General features: G+C 43.6%; 1 protein-coding gene across 1 annotated transcript; it reads left to right on the top strand.

Annotated features, from left to right (window-relative positions):
- Window positions 1-212: 212 nt before the first annotated feature.
- ehd4 (EH-domain containing 4) lies at window positions 213-20,203 on the top strand. Its single transcript, XM_006632169.3, has 6 exons — window positions 213-634; window positions 3,061-3,237; window positions 7,736-7,833; window positions 13,586-13,998; window positions 15,682-15,846; window positions 17,027-20,203. The coding sequence occupies exons 1-6, from the start codon at window positions 405-407 to the stop codon at window positions 17,582-17,584; spliced, it is 1,641 nt and encodes a 546-aa protein (XP_006632232.2). The 5' UTR covers window positions 213-404; the 3' UTR covers window positions 17,585-20,203.
- Window positions 20,204-21,301: the final 1,098 nt, after the last annotated feature.

Raw genomic sequence — 21,301 nt, 5'->3', positions numbered from 1 at the left:
TTTTTTCTGGCCCTGTCATGTCGTTCGCTATAATAAAAGCCCCGGGGATGTTTAAAGCCTCAGAGTCCTTTTTCTACACCGTCGCTATCGGAAGGTGGCGCTGAGCTGGATTGTTCCCAAATGGAAGCATGTATTTAAAAAAAAAAACAGCATTTTTCCTGTCTGAAACTCTTGGTGCCGCGCCTTCCCCTATGAATATTGCGTGAGGCGGCGTGACGTCTGGGAGGGTCGGTCGGGGCGGCGAGGTAGGTGAGCGGCTGAGCCAGAGAGGTTATCCGGACTCGCCTGCTACCGTGTCAGGAGAGCGCGGCTCGGAGGTGCCACTCGTCGCGTCGCGTCGGAAGAGAGCAACAGCGCCCATAAACTTCGGCGGACCCCCCCAGCCGTGCGGCATCACCATCACCATGTTCAGCTGGGTAAACAAGGAGCAAGGCGGCAGGAATAAAGACGGGGAGATGTTCCAGACTGTCACCGAGGGGCTGCAGGCTCTCTACACCAAGAAGCTGCTGCCCCTGGAAGAGGCGTATCTCTTCCACGATTTCCACTCCCCGGCCCTGGAGCCGGCGGATTTCCAGAGCAAACCTATGGTGCTCCTCGTGGGCCAGTACTCCACGGGCAAAACCACCTTCATCAGGTAGGTAACCCTCTAGCAACAGTGACACCCCGGGAGATGGTGGTGACTTAGTGCGATGGAGGAATGAAAAAAAAAAAAAAGAAAGAAGAACGTCGCTAATCGCTTTTTTGGCGACAGCTTTCCTGGGTTTGCCTCCCGTTGGTTTTCATCACAGGACGAGATTGCAGGATGTCGGTCCCGATCAATCTGATGCGCTGGAGGGGTGGGAGATGAACACAGTCACACAACTCGTGCCTGTTTTTCTTTGATACAGTAAAATGTTATTCATATGATGCACACGCGTTTAACTTGTGTAGTCGCACTCGGAGTGCAAGACAGACATTCTCGCTATTTGTACTGTTGACATCATTGTTGAGGAGTGTTTGGAGGAGGAGGGGGGTTGAGTGTGTGTGGAAAGGAAACGCATTTTAAAGCTTCTGTTCATACATGTGTGCATTACTGTTCCTTACGCACTAGTGGGTCAATCGTGCCCACGTTCTGGTTGGTGAACCTCCTGGTTGCTATGACTGTGTCCGGAGCCCGGATAAACAGAAAACCGTCTGTCTCCGAGTTACAAACCGCACTGAAGCGGAGGTGCGCCTTCACCGTGTGTACGTTCAAGGTGAAACGCCAGCATCTGAATTTTAGAAATATATAGGTGTATTCTTTTCGAGACTTAACTGAAATGTACTTTTACCAGGGTCTGTGAACTTTTCATGCAGTGCTAAATTACCAGTACTTTTCCATCCTGGTTTCGCACCGTCACTCTGGATGAGTCAATATGGGAGGAGCGCTTAACAAAACCTTTGCAGTAATTGAACCGGATCTTAGCCAGTCCGCGTTTAGAATCTGTGCACGCGGAAGCCTTTCAGCGAACCTGATCTAAAATTAATCTACAGACACGAAGGTGTGGTGATGAGGTCTTGGGGGTGTTTTTTTTCCAGTAATCTTTGTTAAAGACGGCCCAGAGTAATAAGACTGCAGCATAATATACAATAATACATAAAATAATAAATACATATTTCATATTACAAGTTAAAAATGCAACAGATGAGTCCAGGAAGAAAAACAACAAGTTGCTGTGTTTGTTAATGCCTTTTGGTGTAACTATAAAATCTATGAATATATTGAGATATACATAAGTCTTAGAATCTGAGAATGGTGTTAAGAAACCATAGTTCAATTTATCTAACCAGCCTGTCTGTTTCATATATTTCTGGATATGCTCATCAATTTGAAAACGTAAAAAAACCCACTGAAACTGCTACCGACTGCTTGCATAAAATGTCAAATTGTCACTATTCCTGTGCTCTTTTTTAGTGGGTGGTTTGCACTGACAGACTTAGAATCACATCCCTGTCCTCATAGAGTCACATCCGCCGTCAAAGATTGTTCATTGTGTTTTGCAATTCATTTCTCCTGCATCTTGCATTTTTCTATTCTTGCATAAGATAAAACCACAGATGTCTGTTCGGAAAAACTCCCATTCAGCACCTGCTGGCATCATAATACTTTTCCACACTTCTCAAAGTGCCACAGTCACTGTCAAGTTCGTCCAAATGCCTGCTTGTACTCTTTTGCAGTCTGCGTGACATTATATAGTACATTCAGTCTTCCATTCCTACAGTCCATCCACCAAATCCAGGTGAAAACATTTTGCAAAGGAGTGCACAAAATCATGACTGTTTGAATTCTCTGGCCTCTTTAGGGTGGAATTAAAAGAATTGGAAAAAAGGAAGTACGATAGTCTGTGTAAACCCCTTTCATACTGGTGATGAATTCAAACCTTTGAATTCTGATGTGAAAATGGAGTTGTTGTTTTTTTATGGTTTTGTCTGCAATTGCCATTCCTTTCCCCGTAAGGTTTCTTCTTCGAGACTGCAAGACTTGTTTCCACACATGCCCCTGAAGTGTTTCAGATATTCACAATGCAGAAAAAATGCAGGCAGGCATGAAAAAAAAGAAAGATTTGTCTTTCTAAAAATAACAGCAGATAAGTGTTATGTTTAGAAATCTTTTTTGCATTCTCTCCCAACTATTGTTGTTGTTGTGAGAAGTGTTTATCAAGTCCTTCAACAACGGGTCGTTGGTGTCACAGGGTTATTGTTAGTGGAAGCAGAAAGGAAGTTACTGTCTTGTTGTGCAGACCAACAGGCACACTGGTGACACTTCTTCAGTGTCTATTCATAATAATATTTATTCTCCCTTGTGCGTCAGTTGTTAATTTCCTCTGTAAAGAAGGACAGAGGATTATCTTAACCTCTTTGTTTCTGAAACACCCCATCAGCCGGAAATGTGAACAGCAAGGAGACGTTTTTGTGGGAAAAGAAGAGGGTTTGGTTTGGAGGTGTTAAAAAAATAGATTTTTGCCCTTCCATTAAACTTCAGCGTTCCAGTTTTTCTAAGTGACTTCATAGAATTCCGCCTGAGTGCTGTTTCCATTGCAGATACCTCCTGGAAGAGGATTTCCCGGGCATGCGTATCGGACCTGAGCCCACAACGGACTGTTTCATCGCGGTGATGCACGGGGAGAACGAGGGAATCATCCCAGGGAACGCTCTCGTCGTCGACCCCAAGAAACCCTTTCGGAAGCTCAACGCCTTCGGCAACGCCTTCCTCAACAGGTGAGCCAGGATGTGCCTCAAAAGTCTCACGTCTCACCCTCGGCGTCCGGACTCGTTCCTTGTGTGTAAACATCACGTGAGCCGTGCTTGGTCTCCGCTCAGCGGAATGGGTGTTTCTGTGAAAGGGCAGGGTGAGTTATGGCCCATTGTTCTCGCACGCGGGTTCACTTCTGATCAGTGTGGCTGTGAAGGCACTTCATTTAGTCCTTTGCTTCCATACCCGAGCATATACTGTGGTGGAATTAAGGCACATTGCCATCTCCTCAAAAAGGAATGTCCAGAATCCAGAGTTAGTTCTTGTCATCTGAAGTGTTTGAAGTCTCCTGCTTAGCTTTCCTGTCACACCAAGGGCATGTGAGAGCGGAGTCGAGCCACTTCCTGCTGAAGAGGAAGTACCCCGGCCACCTCACATGGGTGGCAACGGCAATGGCTAACGCTGGCACAGAGCGCAAAGGCATTATTTTTATCTCTGTATAGATGTGATCTTTGTCTTGCCAGCATTTATATGTAAAGGAAGTGGCTGAGAAGTGACATGAAAAGCTGGCTCGGTGAGCTGAATTAGCCGGGGGAAAAAAGGGGGCCTTTTATATGGAGCGAAAAAATAGTATTCGCTGTGGCAGTGAGGAAGAGAGAGGGTCATGAATGAAAGGTCTAATAAAAAAGAGATCTGAAAAAATCCTGAAATGTGGTATTCAGAAAACAAACTGTACTTCCCTGGAACAACCAAGAATGAGAGTTTGCACAAGTTTTGAATTGTGCCAGGGAGGAGGGACCATCAAAGCTCAGGCGTTGTAAATGAGTTTGACACAGCGCGCAGTGATCCACACACAGCCTGTCACAAAGCCAAGAGCAGGCAAAAGAGTTAATGTGCAAAATGCTCCTTAGATTACAAGGTCATGTTTGAGCTGAATTATAGCCTGACCAAACGCAGTGCTTTGTACAGCCCCCACCTCTCAGTACATTGGTGGGGGGAGGAGGAAAGGTAAATAAAAGTTTAACATTTTACATCTTGGTATTTGTTTTTCTGTCAATTAATTGAACTCACTCTCAGTACATTGTGCAACAATACAGAATAACCTGTATATTTCTTATATTTATATAAGAATATATAAATATATATGATATATTTAATATATAATATGAATATGATATAACATGTAATATTATTATATATATCATTAAATGTATATAATATTTATATTGTATATTTGTATGTTTCTTGGCCAGTTCTGCTGTTTCCTGCCCTTTCTCAGTGGAATGCAATTGATAGTTTAAAAAAGACTGGCTCATGTTTAGCCTTATCTGAGCAGTCTTTTCCCTTGGTGATAACTAGTGAAGATTCTGTCAGAGCGCTGATCAGGGACAGCTAGGACCTCAACAGAACAATACAGAGAGAAAACCTGAGAGAATTCAGAGATCAACAACAAAAACAGCAAAAGATCTAAGTTTGTTTTGTTAAATTACTGAAAAAGTCTTATCCACATGGTGGAAAATACATACTTGGGTTTTAAATTCATGTTCTGAAAGATTATGATCAGCACATAGACGACACACTGAAAAGGAACCATTTCAAACAGTAAACCTAACAAATAAACAAAGGCTGTTATGTAAACTTGAAATATTGGCTGGAGAGAACTGTGGTCACAAGGTTGGTGGTGTATTTTGCAGGTCACATTATCTTGGGCACAGGAAACTGGGCTTCTGACTTGCCTGAAAAAGACCATCTCTTTTCTCTGACTACAGTACTGTAATTGTATTGACTGGAAGTGGGTCATTCTGTGCCAAACCAACCAAAATCCAGGAAAATCCCTGCTTCAGGATTTTGATTTTGCTCATAATTTGTGTGTTGGAAGACCAAGGTCAGGTATGAAACAAGGCCAGATACTTAAGCTCAGCGTTTTAAAATTTGCCGAGATGCTTGCATTCCAGCACGTGGACTAGTCATAGTTCGTTTTCTATTATTTGAGAGTTATTCTGAGGATTTAAACACAACATTTAAACCTCAGTAACAGTGTTTTTTAGTATTGAAGGCAAGGTAGATCTGTACAATTAATTTTAAATAAGTACCAACATCAGACTGTCATCTATAAGCTCACCAACGGTTGTGTTAACTTGTGTTAACCAGGACCTTTTAGCCTGTCGAGCGCTTTTTTAATACTTTCGTCCTGAAGCCTTTTTGTGGGGTAATTAAATCAGACATTCAAGTAGGTACATTGTAGCTAGGCTATTCATGGAAACTCAGTAGAATTCTGAGCGCATAATAGCAACATGGAAATTATATCTCTTCCCCTTCAGAAGGGATGAGCACTTGACAATGGACAATCGGAGAGTTTTTTTTCCTGGGGCTACTGACGTTCTGAATATTTTTAGGTACTCACCATCACTCCAAAAGGAGATGCACTTTAACTGAGAGCGCTCTCCTAAAACAGGCGGGGGTATATCACTGCAAGTCTTTTTATCTTTGAGCTCGAGTGTCTGGCCTTGTCACCTCTGATGTCCGCTGCTCATGAAAGGGAGGGTCCATACCAGAGCCCATCCAAGCAAACTGGGCTACAGTTCGTCCTGGTTTCCACAGCTGTAAGCAGACTGGGGAGTGTGTGACTCACCCCCCACCACACTCATGCAGCTGGTTATTCCCCATTTGTGCTGAGTGGACTGGAGCAACTAGGGTAAAGTACTCCTCTTGACAGCAGTGTCGCCCAGCCTGTGGGTTTTGAGTCCAGACGTTAACCCACTAGCTACACTGTGCTGTTCCCTTCCACTGCATGAGCAAAATCCGAAGGCAGGGTTCCTGATATGGAATAACCCAGGTCACCCTGAAATGAGCCAAATCCTGTTGGGCTGAAATAATTAAAAGTAGAATATGTGGGAGCTGGGGAGTCCAGGCAGTATAAGGGAATCTGGGAGAAAAAAAAGCAGTTTGCCTTTTTGCCCAGGCAGACACAGTTTTGCAGACAGGGTAATGAGGAAAGGCAGTACAAGGGTGATAAGGAACAAAAACACAAGGGCTCAAGGACAATGATGCCTTTTCCCTTTCCTGCCCCTTCCTGAAGGTTTTCAAGTGTCTTGTCTCTGATGCCAGGCCCCTCTCTGAGGACCCCAGTGGGCTATTGAAACCTGGTCCTACAGATGTGCTTATATTTAGCACAAACTCCTAAGCGTTACTTAGGTCACTCGGTTCTATTGTTTTACAGCCTTTTTTTCCCCCTAAATAATGGAGACTCCAGTCTGCGCTGCTGTAGATTCTCACACATCCGTTTTCCTCCCATAATTCCAGCTGCTCTCATTCCTGGCTCCATTTCCTGCACAGCGCCACACAGGCCCCCCACCCTGAGACCCTGCTCTCTGGAGCAGCTCCCGAGCTCCCGTGAAACTGGGTAGGACCTCTGAGTGTCTCAGAGCTCACAGTCTCCTGCAAGAGAACCGTGGTTCTTCCATGACAAGATGCTGCTCGCTTGCATCCCTTGTCGACCCTTGTCTTGCACGAGTCAGGGGAAGTGATGACATGGCATGCATGTAAGGAAGCTCTGTGGTGAAGATGTTCGTGCAGAAGATCTTTTCATCTCCTGCAGTAGAGGGGACCTGTTTTTTACTGGACAGGCCTTCAGTGGACCTTAAAATAATACAACCTTGCACAAAGGCAAAATCAACATGCTTTCGAGCTGCCTAAAACTACCTAAAATGTTTTTGTTTCTAATCAATAAGATGTGATTAAGTGATTTAAAGTACCAGATAAAAGTATAGTGCAGGACATTAGTCCTGTATGGGTAAACAAAAAGCTTAGAAGAGAAGGTGGGACCAAAACTCCAATTAAATTGGACACAGTCCTTTAATAAATTCCTTTCTTCACTCTTTTCTCATGAGCTGTACTCTTGTCAATGGATTTTTAAGAGATGTGCCAGTAAAACACATATTTGTAACATTGATAATTTCATGGTCAGGTTTGAAGAAAAAAACAGAACAGGAGGGTGAGCAAACACTGATGAAGCAGCACATGAAATTCAAAAATGTGAAGATAAAATTCAAAGCTGAGCAAACACCTGGGAGCTCACAGTAATGGAGACAAGCTCAAAACTTGACACGCAGACAGCTCAAAATTAAACTGTGGATGCAAAATAGGAAGTGATGAGCTTATCAAGAAATGTGTCGATTTCAAGACCAATAGATCTCTTCATTTTCATCCCCTGCTGCAAACTAGTGCTGACTGTCAGCTGATCTCCTGTGCTATGGTTGTCTTAACTGAGCAAATAAAGTCGCTATATGTCTGTTAGCTTTACTGGGTTATTCTGTCCAACTGGTCTGAAGCAGCTTCTTAAAGAAATCTTAGTTGTACCCGCCACCGTCCAACATCTCCAGATCTTTCAGGATGTGCTCACTTTGCCTGAATGCCTGTCTGATGGGCTGGGCTGGTTTTCTTACGCTTTGCTGTGTGTTGCTGGAGAAAGGCCCAGCCCTGTCCGGTGTGCCAGGAATGACCCTGCTTCGTTCATGCCCGCAGGTTCATTTGCTCCCAGATGCCAAACCAAGTCCTGCAGAGCATCAGCATCATCGACAGCCCCGGGATCCTCTCTGGAGAGAAGCAGCGCATCAGTCGAGGTGAGCGAGGAGGGGGGATGGCTTAAGCTCTTGGCACTGTTTTTTTTTCATCTTTTGCTCTTTAAATAACTTTGGATCGATAGATAAGACTTCATTGATCCCGAAGGGAAATTGAGGTGTTACAGCAGCCCAGCTCAAGACAGGCAAAAACAGACATCAGAATAGATGAAAAATTGAAATGAGTACAGCAAGACAAAATAAAATAGTTAGTCACTGTAAAACAATCAAATATGTACAAAATGTGCATAGGTATATACAGACTGAAAGTACCACAGTATAAAAAGTATTTTAATGCAGTGTCCAAAAAGAACCTAAGAAGAATCTTTACATTTTTTTTTTGCATTTCTGGGCAACAGGTGGGGTGCTAGTCTTTTGTTAGAAGAGATCTATTGTTGGTGGAGGAAGTGAAACAGAATGAGGAAAGCAGCCGTTCAGCCTGTCTTGTTTGTAGTGAATTCACTAGTCAAAGCGTCGAATCCAAATCAAAAGGCTTGATTCTGCAACAAACCCGTAAGGCCTCATTGAGACGTCTGTGCACGCTTTTGGTCGCCACATTATAGGAAAGATGTTGTTGCTTTAGAATCGGCCCGTAGGAGAGCAACCAGATAAACTCCAGGACTTGCCCAAGTTTGTGCAGAGCAACTGCAGTGTCTCTCGCCCCTACTCCTTGTCCAGAAGGTTTCCAACTAGACAGAGGGACATACCTCAAAGGAGGCTGAGCTTGATCTTTAGGATGGCTTGTTTTCATGTGATAGTTTGTCAGATGTTTTAATTGTGTGATCTTCAGAGGAGTGTAGTGAGTGGGTTGTAGTAGTTTCTTGTTGTACTGCTGCTACATCAGAAGTAATCTAGCTGTTAATGTTGATTCCATAATATCACCCTGCCAGCTGGAAGCGAGAGAAAGTGTAGTATTGGAGTATATAAAGTCAGCGCAACATAAGATATTCTGTATGATAACAATGTATGATAAATGTGATATCCTGTATGAGTAACTTCAAGCTGGCTTTAATTTTGTCAGAAGTTATACAAATATTTTTCAATGTTTTTTAGGTAATCTACTGACTTATTGTGTAAGATTTAGTCTCGAAAAGGGCGACTTTAAATAGGTTAAAGAACGGTATTGTTTTGTGTGTGTAAGTGTGTATGAGGGCTCTGCAGCTATGTCTGTGCCAGGGGAGAGGAACAGTAATTATGTTTCAGGGAACCTTAATTGAGTAATGCCGGTGAAAGCATTTCCTAAAATGATCTATATGTGGGCATCATGCAGAACAGTCAGCATTCTTGCATTAACTTTGAGCAAAAACAGAAGTGAAACAAAGCATGGATTAATAAATGCAATTTAACGGCAAAAGAGCATCTTTTTTTAATCAGTGATCTGGTTCCTCTTTCAAAATGCAGTCCTAGCATATTTGCAAAGAAGCATCAAAGCTTTAAAAATTCTGAAACCTCATATTGCAAAAGTGGAACACTTGAAGGCAGAGATGGGATATTTTTAGTGGGGCAGATTTTGTGCTGAGGTGTTTTCCATAGTCTCTTAGCTGGGAAGTTTCAGGCATTGAGGAAGGTGAAACTTTGGCAGCAGTCATTCACAAGTCAGAATTCTTATCCTTCACTGTCCTGGTGTTGTGCTCTACTTATTGTAAGACTCTGGGTTCAAATTCTGGGTAAGGTAATGCTGTTCCCTTGAGATAGGGCACTTCACCCCTATTGCTTTTGTAAAACACACATATAAATACGTACAACTATAAATCACTTTGGATACATTTCATCAGCCAATTAAATTTGCAACTAAACAGTTTTTAAGTTGTAATTGTTTAGAATTGTAGCTTCCCCCCTGATCTGTTATATAATATGTAGTCATTTATAATGTAATTTCAGTGAACAATCCTGGACTGTTCAACAATAATGCTCATTGGGATGGGTTTGGTTGCCATTATTTTAGTACATTGTACCAAAATTACAAAGGTGAAGCTGTTCCAAAATGTGTGGAACTTTGACATCTGTTAGTGAGGTTAAAGGTTTGATGACTAAAAGTAGCAAAGTTTTGTTCAGTTTCAAGAAAGAAAGGGAACTGGAAGGGGAAAGGAGAAGTCACCTTAATTTCTGTGGGTTTTTCACCATTTGAAAAATCATCTGTTCAGCAGTGAATTGTTTCCTTCTTAATCATAAGAAGGACTCTGTATCTTAGAGCTTTCTTATTCGGTTCACTCCTTTCCTTTTTATATATGAAGTGCGCCAGGCAGAGACCGCAGAAGGAATAGATCAGTCAAAATGAATCTTGTTGCTAAGTATTATGACATCATGCCACAGGCTTGTACAATGAACTATGCTTTGAATCATCAGCTGGCGTCCCCAGTAGCACCCTCCCCATAGGAATCCAGAAATCAAGAGAAAACTGATCTTCTGTCTCATGGTCCATCTGTCCTACAGGACACCCCGACCTATTATTACTTTTATCATAGAAACATTTTACTTTTCTTACCTTGTGTGAACCGCCTCATTTCGTGACTTATTGCCATGCTGAACACATTTTCTCAGTACTTTTATGCTGGGCTCAAGCCTCTGAATCATGTTATTTTAAATTTCAGGCAGTATGCGTTTATTTTTCAAGCCAGGAGTTATTGTTGGGTTTATATATGAGCTTATAAAGTTGAAATCGGATGCATCTCATTGCAAAGCTAAACACCATTCTGGGAGTCCAGCTTCAGGAGGGGCTGCAATTACAACTGACTTGTCACTAGGGGCCGCCATACTGCTTCTACTTGTTGTAAATAGCCAACCGGGTGTCAAGTATTTTATGATTGAATTATTGGGTTTAGAATTGTACATTTTCACATGGGGTGTAATTGGGGGTTTGGTATACAATAGGTCCAAACAGTGCTAGTGTTTATTAATTGTATTTAATTAAATAAATGCAGGGTCTGTGATACCCATAGTGCAGTGTACTCTTATATTTTTAAAGGATATTCTCCTTCATTTTGGTATGATGAATGATGAGCAGATGCTGAACACCATCATTGAATGCTTTTGGGACAGTCATAACCTTGAAAGCTTAAATTAATGACAGGATAATTTCAGATAGCAAATCGATGTATATTTATGTCTCCTGGAGGTTAGGAACCTGAGAGTCATCTTTACAGCTGAAGTATGTCTCGGATATGAACAAATGAATCAAGAGTTGGGTGTAATTATCTCATCTGCATTCTTTACATACTTGTATGTAAAGCAACACACATGGTTTTAATTTTAATGAAGTCGTGGATTAATTAAGATAAGAGATATTGAGCCTGTTTTGTTCCTCCCAGGTGTTTAATTTTGGTGGGGGAATGATATAGTAGTGGCAGGTTTTTGTGGTAACCGCATCTGGTCTGTGTTTCACTCAGCTTGTTTCACTGAATCGGCTCCTAAGCCGTTACAGGCTGAGCCCTGCACTAGTCGCTCTGCCGCCGAAGGGCGTGCGAGGGCTGCCAGTGAGCGCCGTGAACAAGAGCTTCACTTCAGATGACGCACTGCAAGTGTGGAGCTTGGACAGCCGTTGAAGCTGGGAACCCCAAGCACAAACGCTCGAGGGAGAGGAGTGCCGATGGCCGTAGAGATTCCCACGGCGTTGAAAATGACAGGCTTCATTATTCCGACATGTGCTCTTTTCAGACTTTCCCTCCTGACGGCACCATGGTACAGAAACACTGCCTCAGAACACACGGACTTGATGCGACTGGTTTCCGATGCACATGTATCCATAATGCCTATATTATTCTCTTATTAGCTTAAGGAAATCATGTGGGAAGCACTTGCAATTTGTTTAGCTTTTTTGGTTTTCAGCTGCTCTTCTTGCCTTTTATGTTAGGCGGGCCAGCTCATGTGAATCTTCTCTCTGATCTTTCTGGAGGAGTCAAAAACTATTCAGTATTCAAAGAACTGGATGGACTGCCTATGGTCTGGCACGCTTTCCTGAATATTGGTTAAAATGCTTTGAAATTATTGTTTCAGTCAAATGTGTTCAGATGATATGCTGTCCCTTTCTTGCCTTAGTGCTTGATATGATATGAAGGCATGTGTACCGTATCTCAGAATTGGAACTTTATTCTGGTGTTCCTGCTAACGCACAGCCGAATTAAATATAACATAAGTTTGTTGTTTTTCTGCATTTTTCTGGACATTTAAATATTTAAGAGACTCATCATCATGAGCCTGGAAGTGAAAGCAATCATTAGAAATTTTGTAGCGTTGAAGTCGGGGTTGAGGGTTTTGTAATGGAAGAGTTTTATCTGCTGACACTGTGAAACAGCTGGCCCAGATCCCCATATGTATCCCCTGGCTAGGTGTAAACCATTGCAAAGCAGAATGAGTGTGGTAATTACACTGTTTTATACAGAAAAGCCCTGTCATTGGGAAGGGAACCTCTTCCGTGTGTGAAAGAGAGCTGTGACATGCGAAGTCACGCGCAGACAGAATTCGACGTGTCTGGCAGAACGAGACTCGTGTTGCTGGCTCGGTGTGGAATGAATGAACAGGGTGACAATTTTGTCTCCCTCAAAGAAGCAAAAGTAAATGTTTTGTGGGACGGAATCTTTATTTTCTATGACAAGCTCATTTTGATCTTCAAGTTATAAACGATTTTCTAAGTAAGTCCAGGGTGTGCTGAGAGTTATTGAAAATGCAACAAACGCAAATGTTTCCAGTAGGATTTTAATTTTTTTTTTAGTTTGGTATTTAAACTTTCTTTGCCCTGCTGCTGGCTCTGACTGCTCTAGTCACAGTCTATTTTTTATTTTTGCATGAGGGGAGCACATCACTGTTAAGCTCAAAAGACCAGACTGCTTTGATGTTCTTCATAACGGGTTGAGGAGTGGTGTGTACTCCCAGCGTGTTCTCTTATGAAAATCGCTTTGGAACAGAAGGTGTTTCAGTCTCTGGAGAGTAGTTCTAAGAGGTGGCATGATGTGGTGGCACAGTGGTTCAGGTCACTGCCTGGCAGTGCTGGGGCCCTGGTTTCAGTTCCGGACCTGTGGTGCTATCTGTGGGAGTTTCTGTTTGAGAATGTTCACTCCATGTTCTCAAGAGTCTCCTCCTGATGCTCGTGACATGCTGGTGGGAAAACTGGCCTGGTGTGAGTGTGTGTCTGCCCTGTGGTGGACTGGCGTCCAGTCCAGGGTGTACCCTGTCTGGCACTCGTTGCTTGCTGAGATAGGGTCACGGGGGAGCCGAAACCTGAGTTTATGAAGTCATTAGGAAATGAGTGGTAGGAATATTATCTATGATAAAGCAGCATGGGACAGTCTATTAAGAGGTATGAAAAAGAGAGATCACAAAAATCAATGCCAATTTTATTTAAGTAAAAGTACTTCAAATATGCCATCATCCTCCAGTTCACACCTGGCAGCCCACTGCAGCTCAGCAGGTGTGAGCCTGGCCAGTACCTGGATGGGAGACGTCCTGGGAAATACTAAAGTTGCCGCTGAAAGAGGGACCAGTAGGGGGCGTGTGGTCTGTGTGAGTCCTAATGCCCCGTTGTAGTGACAGGGACTCTATACTGTAATAAGGTGCCGCCCTTCAGAAGAGATGTAAAACCAAAGGTCCAGACTCTCTGTGGTCATTAAAAATCCCAGGGCATTTCTCGAAAAGAGTAGCAGTGTTAACACTCCTGGCCAAAGTCCTGGCCAAATATCCCATTGGACGAAAGAGATCCTGCATGTTTTTAAGAACGAGCAGCGCTGTGACGAGATGCGTTTCGCCCCCCCCCCCTCCGCAGGGTATAATTTCTCGGAGGTCCTGCGGTGGTTCGGCGAGAGGGTGGACCGCATCATCCTGCTCTTCGACGCCCACAAGCTGGACATCTCGGACGAGTTCTCGGAGGCCATTAAAGCCTTCCGCGGGCAGGACGACAAGATCCGCGTGGTGCTGAACAAGGCCGACCAGGTGGACACGCAGCAGCTGATGCGCGTCTACGGCGCCCTCATGTGGTCCCTGGGGAAGGTGATCAACACGCCCGAGGTGGTGCGGGTCTACCTGGGCTCCTACTGGGCCAAGCCCCTGCAGAACACCGAGAACCGCCGCCTGTTCGAGGCCGAGACGCAGGACCTCTTCCGCGACATCCAGAGCCTGCCGCGCAACGCTGCCCTGCGCAAGCTCAACGACCTCATCAAGCGGGCGAGGCTCGCCAAGGTAACCGGCCGCGCGGGCCGAGAGATCGGTGCCCCCCTTCTAACAGTTCCACCCCCCCGCAGGCATGCAAAGATGAGAGCTGTGCGCTCCCTTTTCTGCCGTAGTTTCTGCAGAGTTTGTTTTCTGTGGTGGAGGAGGTGAGCTTCCCGTCTCCTGCCACCGGTTTCTTAATTAGGACCTGTTGAGCAACAACCTTAAACAAAACCAGAGTCTGGTGGCAGCACGGCGTCTCTGGGCTGGATTCGCTAGGGCAGGCACTAGCTGTGTGCCGCTGACACGCTTGTGGGAGTTTATGACAAGCTCTTATCTCTGCACCAGTAGAACAGAAATGAGGTGGGGGGGGAGTGTTTTTTCGGAAGTCAAGTGTTTCATGCTGCTTCACTTATGTAGACCGTTTTGGCGAAACCTTGACACGTATTGACAACATGAAGCATTCTGGGGAATTTAAACATTTCAAAACAAGAGTGGGCTGCACCCGGAGAAAGATAACGGGCATGGCCTTACGATGTGCGAAAGCATACACGGACCCTGCTGGTTTTGTGTTCGTTAAGCTGTGTTGTTAAAAAGAACTGCGCTTTTTAGTGTTATTTTTGAGCTTCAGCTGCCAGGTAGACACTTCCCCTGCTTCTTCCCATCTCATTTGTTCCAAAAATGAAACATTCACGGACTTTTTCCCATAAGCCGAGTCCTTCTGGAGCCCTCGGCTGGATCGTTCTTATCTGTTCCGGAGTGTTTTTCAGGTCGGCCAGCAGCCAGGCGCTCGCCTGGTGTTTGTGCTGCTGTGGCCCGTCAGCGATAACCCAGCCTCGTGAGACAGCTGGCAGGCAGGGCTGCCAGGTCTCTGGGGCCCAGAGTGTAACTCTTTCTTGGACAGGAAAGGCAAAGATTTGACATTTTGGGCAGCGTGTTTGCTCTTGTTTCTCTCTGTTATTTCCCTTTCTTGCCTTAACCTAAACCTTTTCCAGCTGATCTCTTTTTGATTGTTGTGTTTACTCTGACTGCCTCCTGTTGCTTGCTGGTCATGTGACCCAGGTAATGGAGTAGACTGATTAGGATATCCTGGAAGGCTTTTTTTCCCCCAGAGATTTCAATAACTGTGAAACACATTTGTTTAAGCACAGAGCCCTTTCTATAGATGGAAGATATTACAGGATTACATCTTTTGGCAAGGAATCAAAAACAAACAAGAATATTTTCCCTTTATTACCTAGAATCTGGAACTAGGCCTAGAGCACCTAGAGCACCTATCCTAGTCAGAACTGACACGATCAGTTTGCAAGTAATGAAAAGAGCATGTGGGTGGGACATTTGCTAGTTGTAGGAAACGGGCAGCAGTGTTAGCACTGACTAGGACTCTGGACTTGGAACTGGAAGGTTGTGGGTGCAAGTCCTAGGTCAGCATCTGCTATTGCCCTTGTAACCTTGAGTCAGATACTTTACTAGGATTTCTTCCTACCTAGGTGCAAATGTGCATGCTTTGATGTGGATAGGAGTGTCATCTCCATTAATAATAAAATGCTGGGGTGAAACAGGCTTTGTAGCCTGTTAAAGGTTTCTGAAGCACAGTGCAATGGTAAAATGGTTTCCACACTCTTCTGCTAGCAGCTGTGGGGCTCACAGTATTGTCTGTGTGGGAGATTTGGCTTGACTCACCAGGTTGGTTCACCTTCCTGTTTCCTGCAGGTGCATGCTTACATCATCAGCCACCTGAAGAAGGAGATGCCGTCCCTCTTCGGCAAGGAGAATAAGAAAAAGGAGCTGATTAGCAAACTGCCAGAGATCTATGTCCAGCTGCAAAGGGAGTACCATATTTCTCCAGGGGACTTCCCCAATGTCATCAAAATGCAGGTTAGAGCTCTGCTCTCTGCCGTCTTTAGGAACTAGGGAGCTCAGGCATAAGTCTTGTATGAAGCAGACATGGAGTGGATGGAGTGAGGATACATCTCCAGCACACAGCTGCTTAAGGCTGGCTGACTGGCATCCTATAGGAAGTGTCCGTGATCTCATTTCCCAGATCAATTTGTGAGCTGTACCAGCTTGTAAGCTTAAACTGAAGTTTTCTTATTTCTAATAGAAGGGGGTCCAAACCACCATTGCACGCTGTGTAAAAACACATAACATAATTGTACAAGGTAAAAGGGTCTTGATTTCTCAAAGTCTCATGCAAAGTTTTAAACCCCCAATATAAGAAAACTGAAAAAAACATGATTTTTATATCATCTACAGGTCCAGAGTTTCTGTATCCGTGCTTCCAGTTTTAGTGAACATTTTAATTTCTAAATTGTCAGCTGCAAGCAATGGGAAATTACTGTTAAATGAGGAGGTACTACAAGTGATTGGGGAGTCCAGAGTGGTAAGAGTGACCCTAGAAATCAAAGTAAAATAATGATAAAAATTCTGTGACTTCAGTGAACCATCTGAAGTGTGGTCACCACTGCCATCTAGTGGCTGCTCAGAGTCATGCTCCTGTGGGTGAGAGCAGGATGGTTCTGGATGTTGGGTTAGTGCTGCTGCCTCACAGCTGTTCGGTCCCGAGTTCAACTTTATAGATTGGGGAACCTTCTGTGTGGAGTATGCATGTTCTTCCTGTATCTGTGTGGGGTCCCGGTTTCATCAACCTACCAAAGACGTGCGAGCTAAGTTAGGCTAGGTGGCGTCTCTCGATTGTGCTTGTGTTTGAATCTCACAATGGATGGTGTCCCATCCAGTCATACCTTACATCCTATTCTTCTGGGACAGGCTCTGGACTGCTGCAACCTTTCCCAGGAACAAGCAGCTGTCTGCTAACAGTGGGTCAGGAGGTGTTTCTGAATCTTGATTATGCTCTTGAAGTTTTCAGCACTGTAAGATGCAGCACAACTAAACAAGAAATGATTTTGGGACTAGTCTTTGTAAAAACTAATGAATGAACAATATATCAATGAGCAATGATGGAAAAAAATAACTATAAATGGTTGTGAATGAAGGATCTCAAATCAGTTTAAAAGTTATAATTCTGTGCCTCTGTGTGTGTGTGTGTTGTTAACAGGAGCAGTTAGAGCACTACGACTTCAGCAAGTTTCCTTCTCTGAAGACCAAGCTGGTGGAGTCCGTCGACAAAATGCTGGCCAGTAAAATCTCGGGGCTGATGATGATGATCCGCGAGGAGGAGAGAAAGCAGCCCACGCAGGTCGTTAGCGGGGGGGCGTTCGAAGGCTCTCAGGACGGGCCGTTTGGACAGGGCTACGGGGAGGGGATAGGGGCGGGCGCCGACGCCGAGGACTGGATCGTCAGCCGTGACAAGCCCAAGTACGACGAGATCTTCTACACCCTCATGCCCATCAACGGCCGCATCTCTGGCATGAACGCCAAGAAGGAGATGATGAGCTCCAGGCTGCCCAACTCCGTCCTGGGCAAGATCTGGAAGCTGGCGGACTGCGACAAGGACGGCATGCTGGACGACGAGGAGTTTGCCCTGGCGCAGCACCTCATCAAGGTCAAACTGGAGGGCTATGAGCTGCCCAGCGAGCTGCCCAGCCACCTCGTGCCACCAGCTCACAGGAAGAACTTGATGGTCGGCTCTCCCTTCAACCACGAGGAAGAATAAACAGGGCGTACAGAGAAGAGCCGGGGCTGACGTGCCACACAGCCCCCGAGCTCCCTGGGTCATTGGCGACCTGTGTAGGCGCTGAACTGTGAGTGCAAAACCGGAGTTCAGCTGCTAGGGGAAAAAACGAGAATAAAATTTAAATGGACAATGCTTCCAGGATTATCAAGAGTGCCGGCTCTATGGTTAGTGTATCATAGTATCATGCTTCCCGCTGGATTGCTGATACTAGGTGAAGCCTAGTGAGGCATTGATCTTCAAGCAACATCTGTGCTCTGGCTGTTGTCTGTAATAGTCGTGTATAGTACCTCATTGTTAATATCCAGAGGTGGCGGTCAGGAGATAAAGAGAGAGATCGGCACAGAGTTCTACACGAACATTCCCAGAGAGCAAAGAAATACGTTTTTTAATTTACGTCATCTAAATGGGGTTTACGTTTAGTGAAATAGTGAAAGGATAACCTTGTCTATGGACAACCCCGGTCCTGGAGGGCTGGTGTGTTTGTGGGTTTTCTAGGTCTCTTTAAAGGAGCAACACCTGAAGAGTGCAGCCTCCAGGACCAGGACTGGACATCTCTGATCTAAGAAGATTTCTTTTTCACTTCAGTTTATTAGGTTGAACGTTTAGAGAATCATAAGCGTTGAGGCATTTGGATCACAGATTTTCTACAGCAAAAAAACACATTTTTTGTTCTGCTAAATATAAATCTTTTTTCATATTGTGGTTTGAGAATGTTTAAGGTCATGCAAAATGGCAGGTTTATGCTTCACATCTGGAAAAATGGAAAAACAAGTTAATTTAATTTTATTCTAATTATTCTACAAATTCCTGAAAACTGATGAAAACCTTTATATGTTATTGCTAACGTTACCCTTATTTACCTGGAGGAATTTAAACACAGCAGCCATGGATTATTCAAAATATCCATGGATTTCCACAGATATTCTACTAATCCGCAGTATTGTATTAATCATCGTTTCGTTGTCTATTAAACCTACAGTAAGATAGGGAAGCACATTTTGGAAAATTGTTTTTGTGATGGGCCGATGTTGAAATATGTTTCAGAAAGTGTCTACTGTCACATTTTACATCAAAGTATGGTAGTAGCTTTATTTTCACAATCTGGTATCCTGTTACCATTAACCCTGAGGAAAAAAACTTAAATGTTCATATAGAACTTCACAATTCTGGGAATTAGCAAAATTCTGCAGAAACCTTTAGGTCATCTTTAGGATGTTTTTGTAAAGTGAAGTTTGTCTATGGGATTTTGGGATGAACCACCCACCTGCCACTCAGCAGACAGGTTTGAAAATGGAAAGGAAGATCAGGACTGTAGACACACAGTGTGTAGAGCTTGTCTTCTCAGTTGAAGGGGGGCTGTGTTTTTTGTATCAGGAAAGAGGCCACACAGATACATAAAACTGACATAGCACTGTTCTTTCTGTCTTATTATGTGCAATAATAGTATAATTCTGAATATATTGAAAGGTGAAAATATACTCAATCTCACTGAAGAGAGAAAGGCAAAGGTGTCGTATCTTTCATAGCTTACCAGGTGTTCTTCAGGCTGTTTTTGTGTCAGTGTGTGTGAGCATACAATACTTATAAAGTTACTGTACATATGTACCAGAACACAGATAAAAACGAGCAATTCAAATGTATTTTTCGCTTTTTGTTTTTTAATTTATAGAATGTTTTATTATAAAAACAAGATCTAGACACCTGAGATTTTTGGGTATGTAATTGAGAACACCCATTTTAAGGGAGAAAATGTGATATACCTTATGTATTTTAAAAAAAAAGATTGTGCCTCAGAGGGTCCCATGATGCCTTGAATTGCAATCAACAACCCCAGGTCCTTGAATCATGATCTTGTAAAACCATCGTGTCCATTAAGTGACTTTTGGGACAATTCAAATCAGTGTGTCACTGCTTTATGAAGAAGGTAGACATTTTCATCCAAAAAGCACCCACTTCTTTTCTAGTTTGACCTTCAGCACAGTTATTGCATTAGGTTCAGTGGATGTAATCAATCTTGTGCCTTGTTTTTTTAATACCTTTTCTTTTCATAATTTAAACCAGGTCAAAGTAGTATGCACAGGAATTCTAGGTCTGTGGCAATCACCTTCAGTTAGTTAGTTATCACACGTACAGTATACTTTCTCTTCCCTGGGTGTCACTTTGGTCTTGCATTATTTACAAAAGTGGTCTGTAAAACCATTTTAGTCTGGACATTATTGTACATTGTTCCAGAATCTCTGGGGTGTGGATTTGTACAGCTCCTTCAGCTGTGAGTCTTGACATGTGGATTCTGTAACTGAGCGCTGGTCAGAGTATAGGAAAATGCAGTCAAGACAACAGATCAGCAGACTTCCCACACCCCACTTCAGCGTCTTGTTACACACCCTATTCCTTGTTCCTTGGAATTCCTCACTGTGTTCAAATCATTTTCCTAGCTTCTAGTTGTTAAGAAAGGGGCCAGATGAATGTGATGTTACTGTTACAAAGTCTTGTTAATGCTCATTTGAAACTTAGAGAAATATTGTATAAAGTGTATATTTTTAGGAGAACAAAAAGGTGTGATATTTTAAGTTTATAATAATAAAGAGGTTCAAGACATTTTGGTCTTTGTTCCTTTTTTTTAATCTGGGGGAAACTTTTCTCCTGTACAGTAACCAATCAAAAGTGTGCAATGGAACAGCGCTGTCGAGTTCTCGTCCTGGAGAGGCTGGTGATTCAGCGAGTTTTCTAGGTCTCTTGAACTCAACAGCACCTGAACAGCTGGGAGAGGCTGTTGGATTGGTCTGTTTAAGCCAGTAACGAGCTCATCAAGAGTTGAGCTGGAATGGAGATGTGCAGACACCGCAGGACTGGACAGCTCTGCACGAGAATACGGTCTGAAGAATTATGAAATGAGAGTTCAGTTAATAATGCTGGCAAAAGAGGAAGTATTTCTGAAATTGCTGTTAATGAGTATAAGTGCAACTACATGACATTGCGAATTGCAGAGAAGGTGGAAATGAAAATGCTTGTGTTTGCATGAGGGTTTAATTGGCTCCCGTGTTCCAATTGCCTTTGCAGGTAAAGACAATTTCAGACCCTGCGTTAGCCATTAAATGTCCAAAGCTTCTGATCCTGGTTCATGAGGGTTTAATTGGCTCCCGTGTTCCAATTGCCTTTGCAGGTAAAGACAATTTCAGACCCTGCGTTAGCCATTAAATGTCCAAAGCTTCTGATCCTGGTTCATGAGTATAAGAGCATGCCTACCAGTAAACATCAACGTATTAGTCAGATGCAGCCTGCTTTCTAGTGAAGCACGCTGCTGCTTTCCAGTGTTTCCCTGTAATTTCCAGGACATCTCTTGACTAGCACAACAGAGCTAGTCTTGCTTGCTCTACTGTGGCTTTTATCTTGATGTCTGACTTGGGTTAAAAATCAAGTTATCATTGAAAGACTGGTGTAGGACAAAATACCCACAACAGATTTGTTATTGTTTAGTGGAGAGCTATAGTACTAGAGAATCGCAGTTTGTCTCCTTACAGAGACATTGTTCTCCCTGCAAAGCGATGACATCGATGATGCATACAGGCTATTCTCTTGACATGCTGAAGCTCCCTGAGTATGTATGCCATTTAGCCCTGACACTAAATTGTCACATGTTATATACAGGCAAAGTGCAATTCTGGCTTGTTATTTATTACATCTTCTTTGGTGCGT

This window comes from Lepisosteus oculatus, chromosome 8 (assembly GCF_040954835.1).
Source record: "Lepisosteus oculatus isolate fLepOcu1 chromosome 8, fLepOcu1.hap2, whole genome shotgun sequence".
Classification (NCBI taxonomy): Eukaryota; Metazoa; Chordata; class Actinopteri; order Semionotiformes; family Lepisosteidae; genus Lepisosteus; species Lepisosteus oculatus.
The sequence above is the reverse complement of the archived record's forward strand: the minus strand, read 5'-3'. Positions and strand labels throughout refer to the sequence as shown.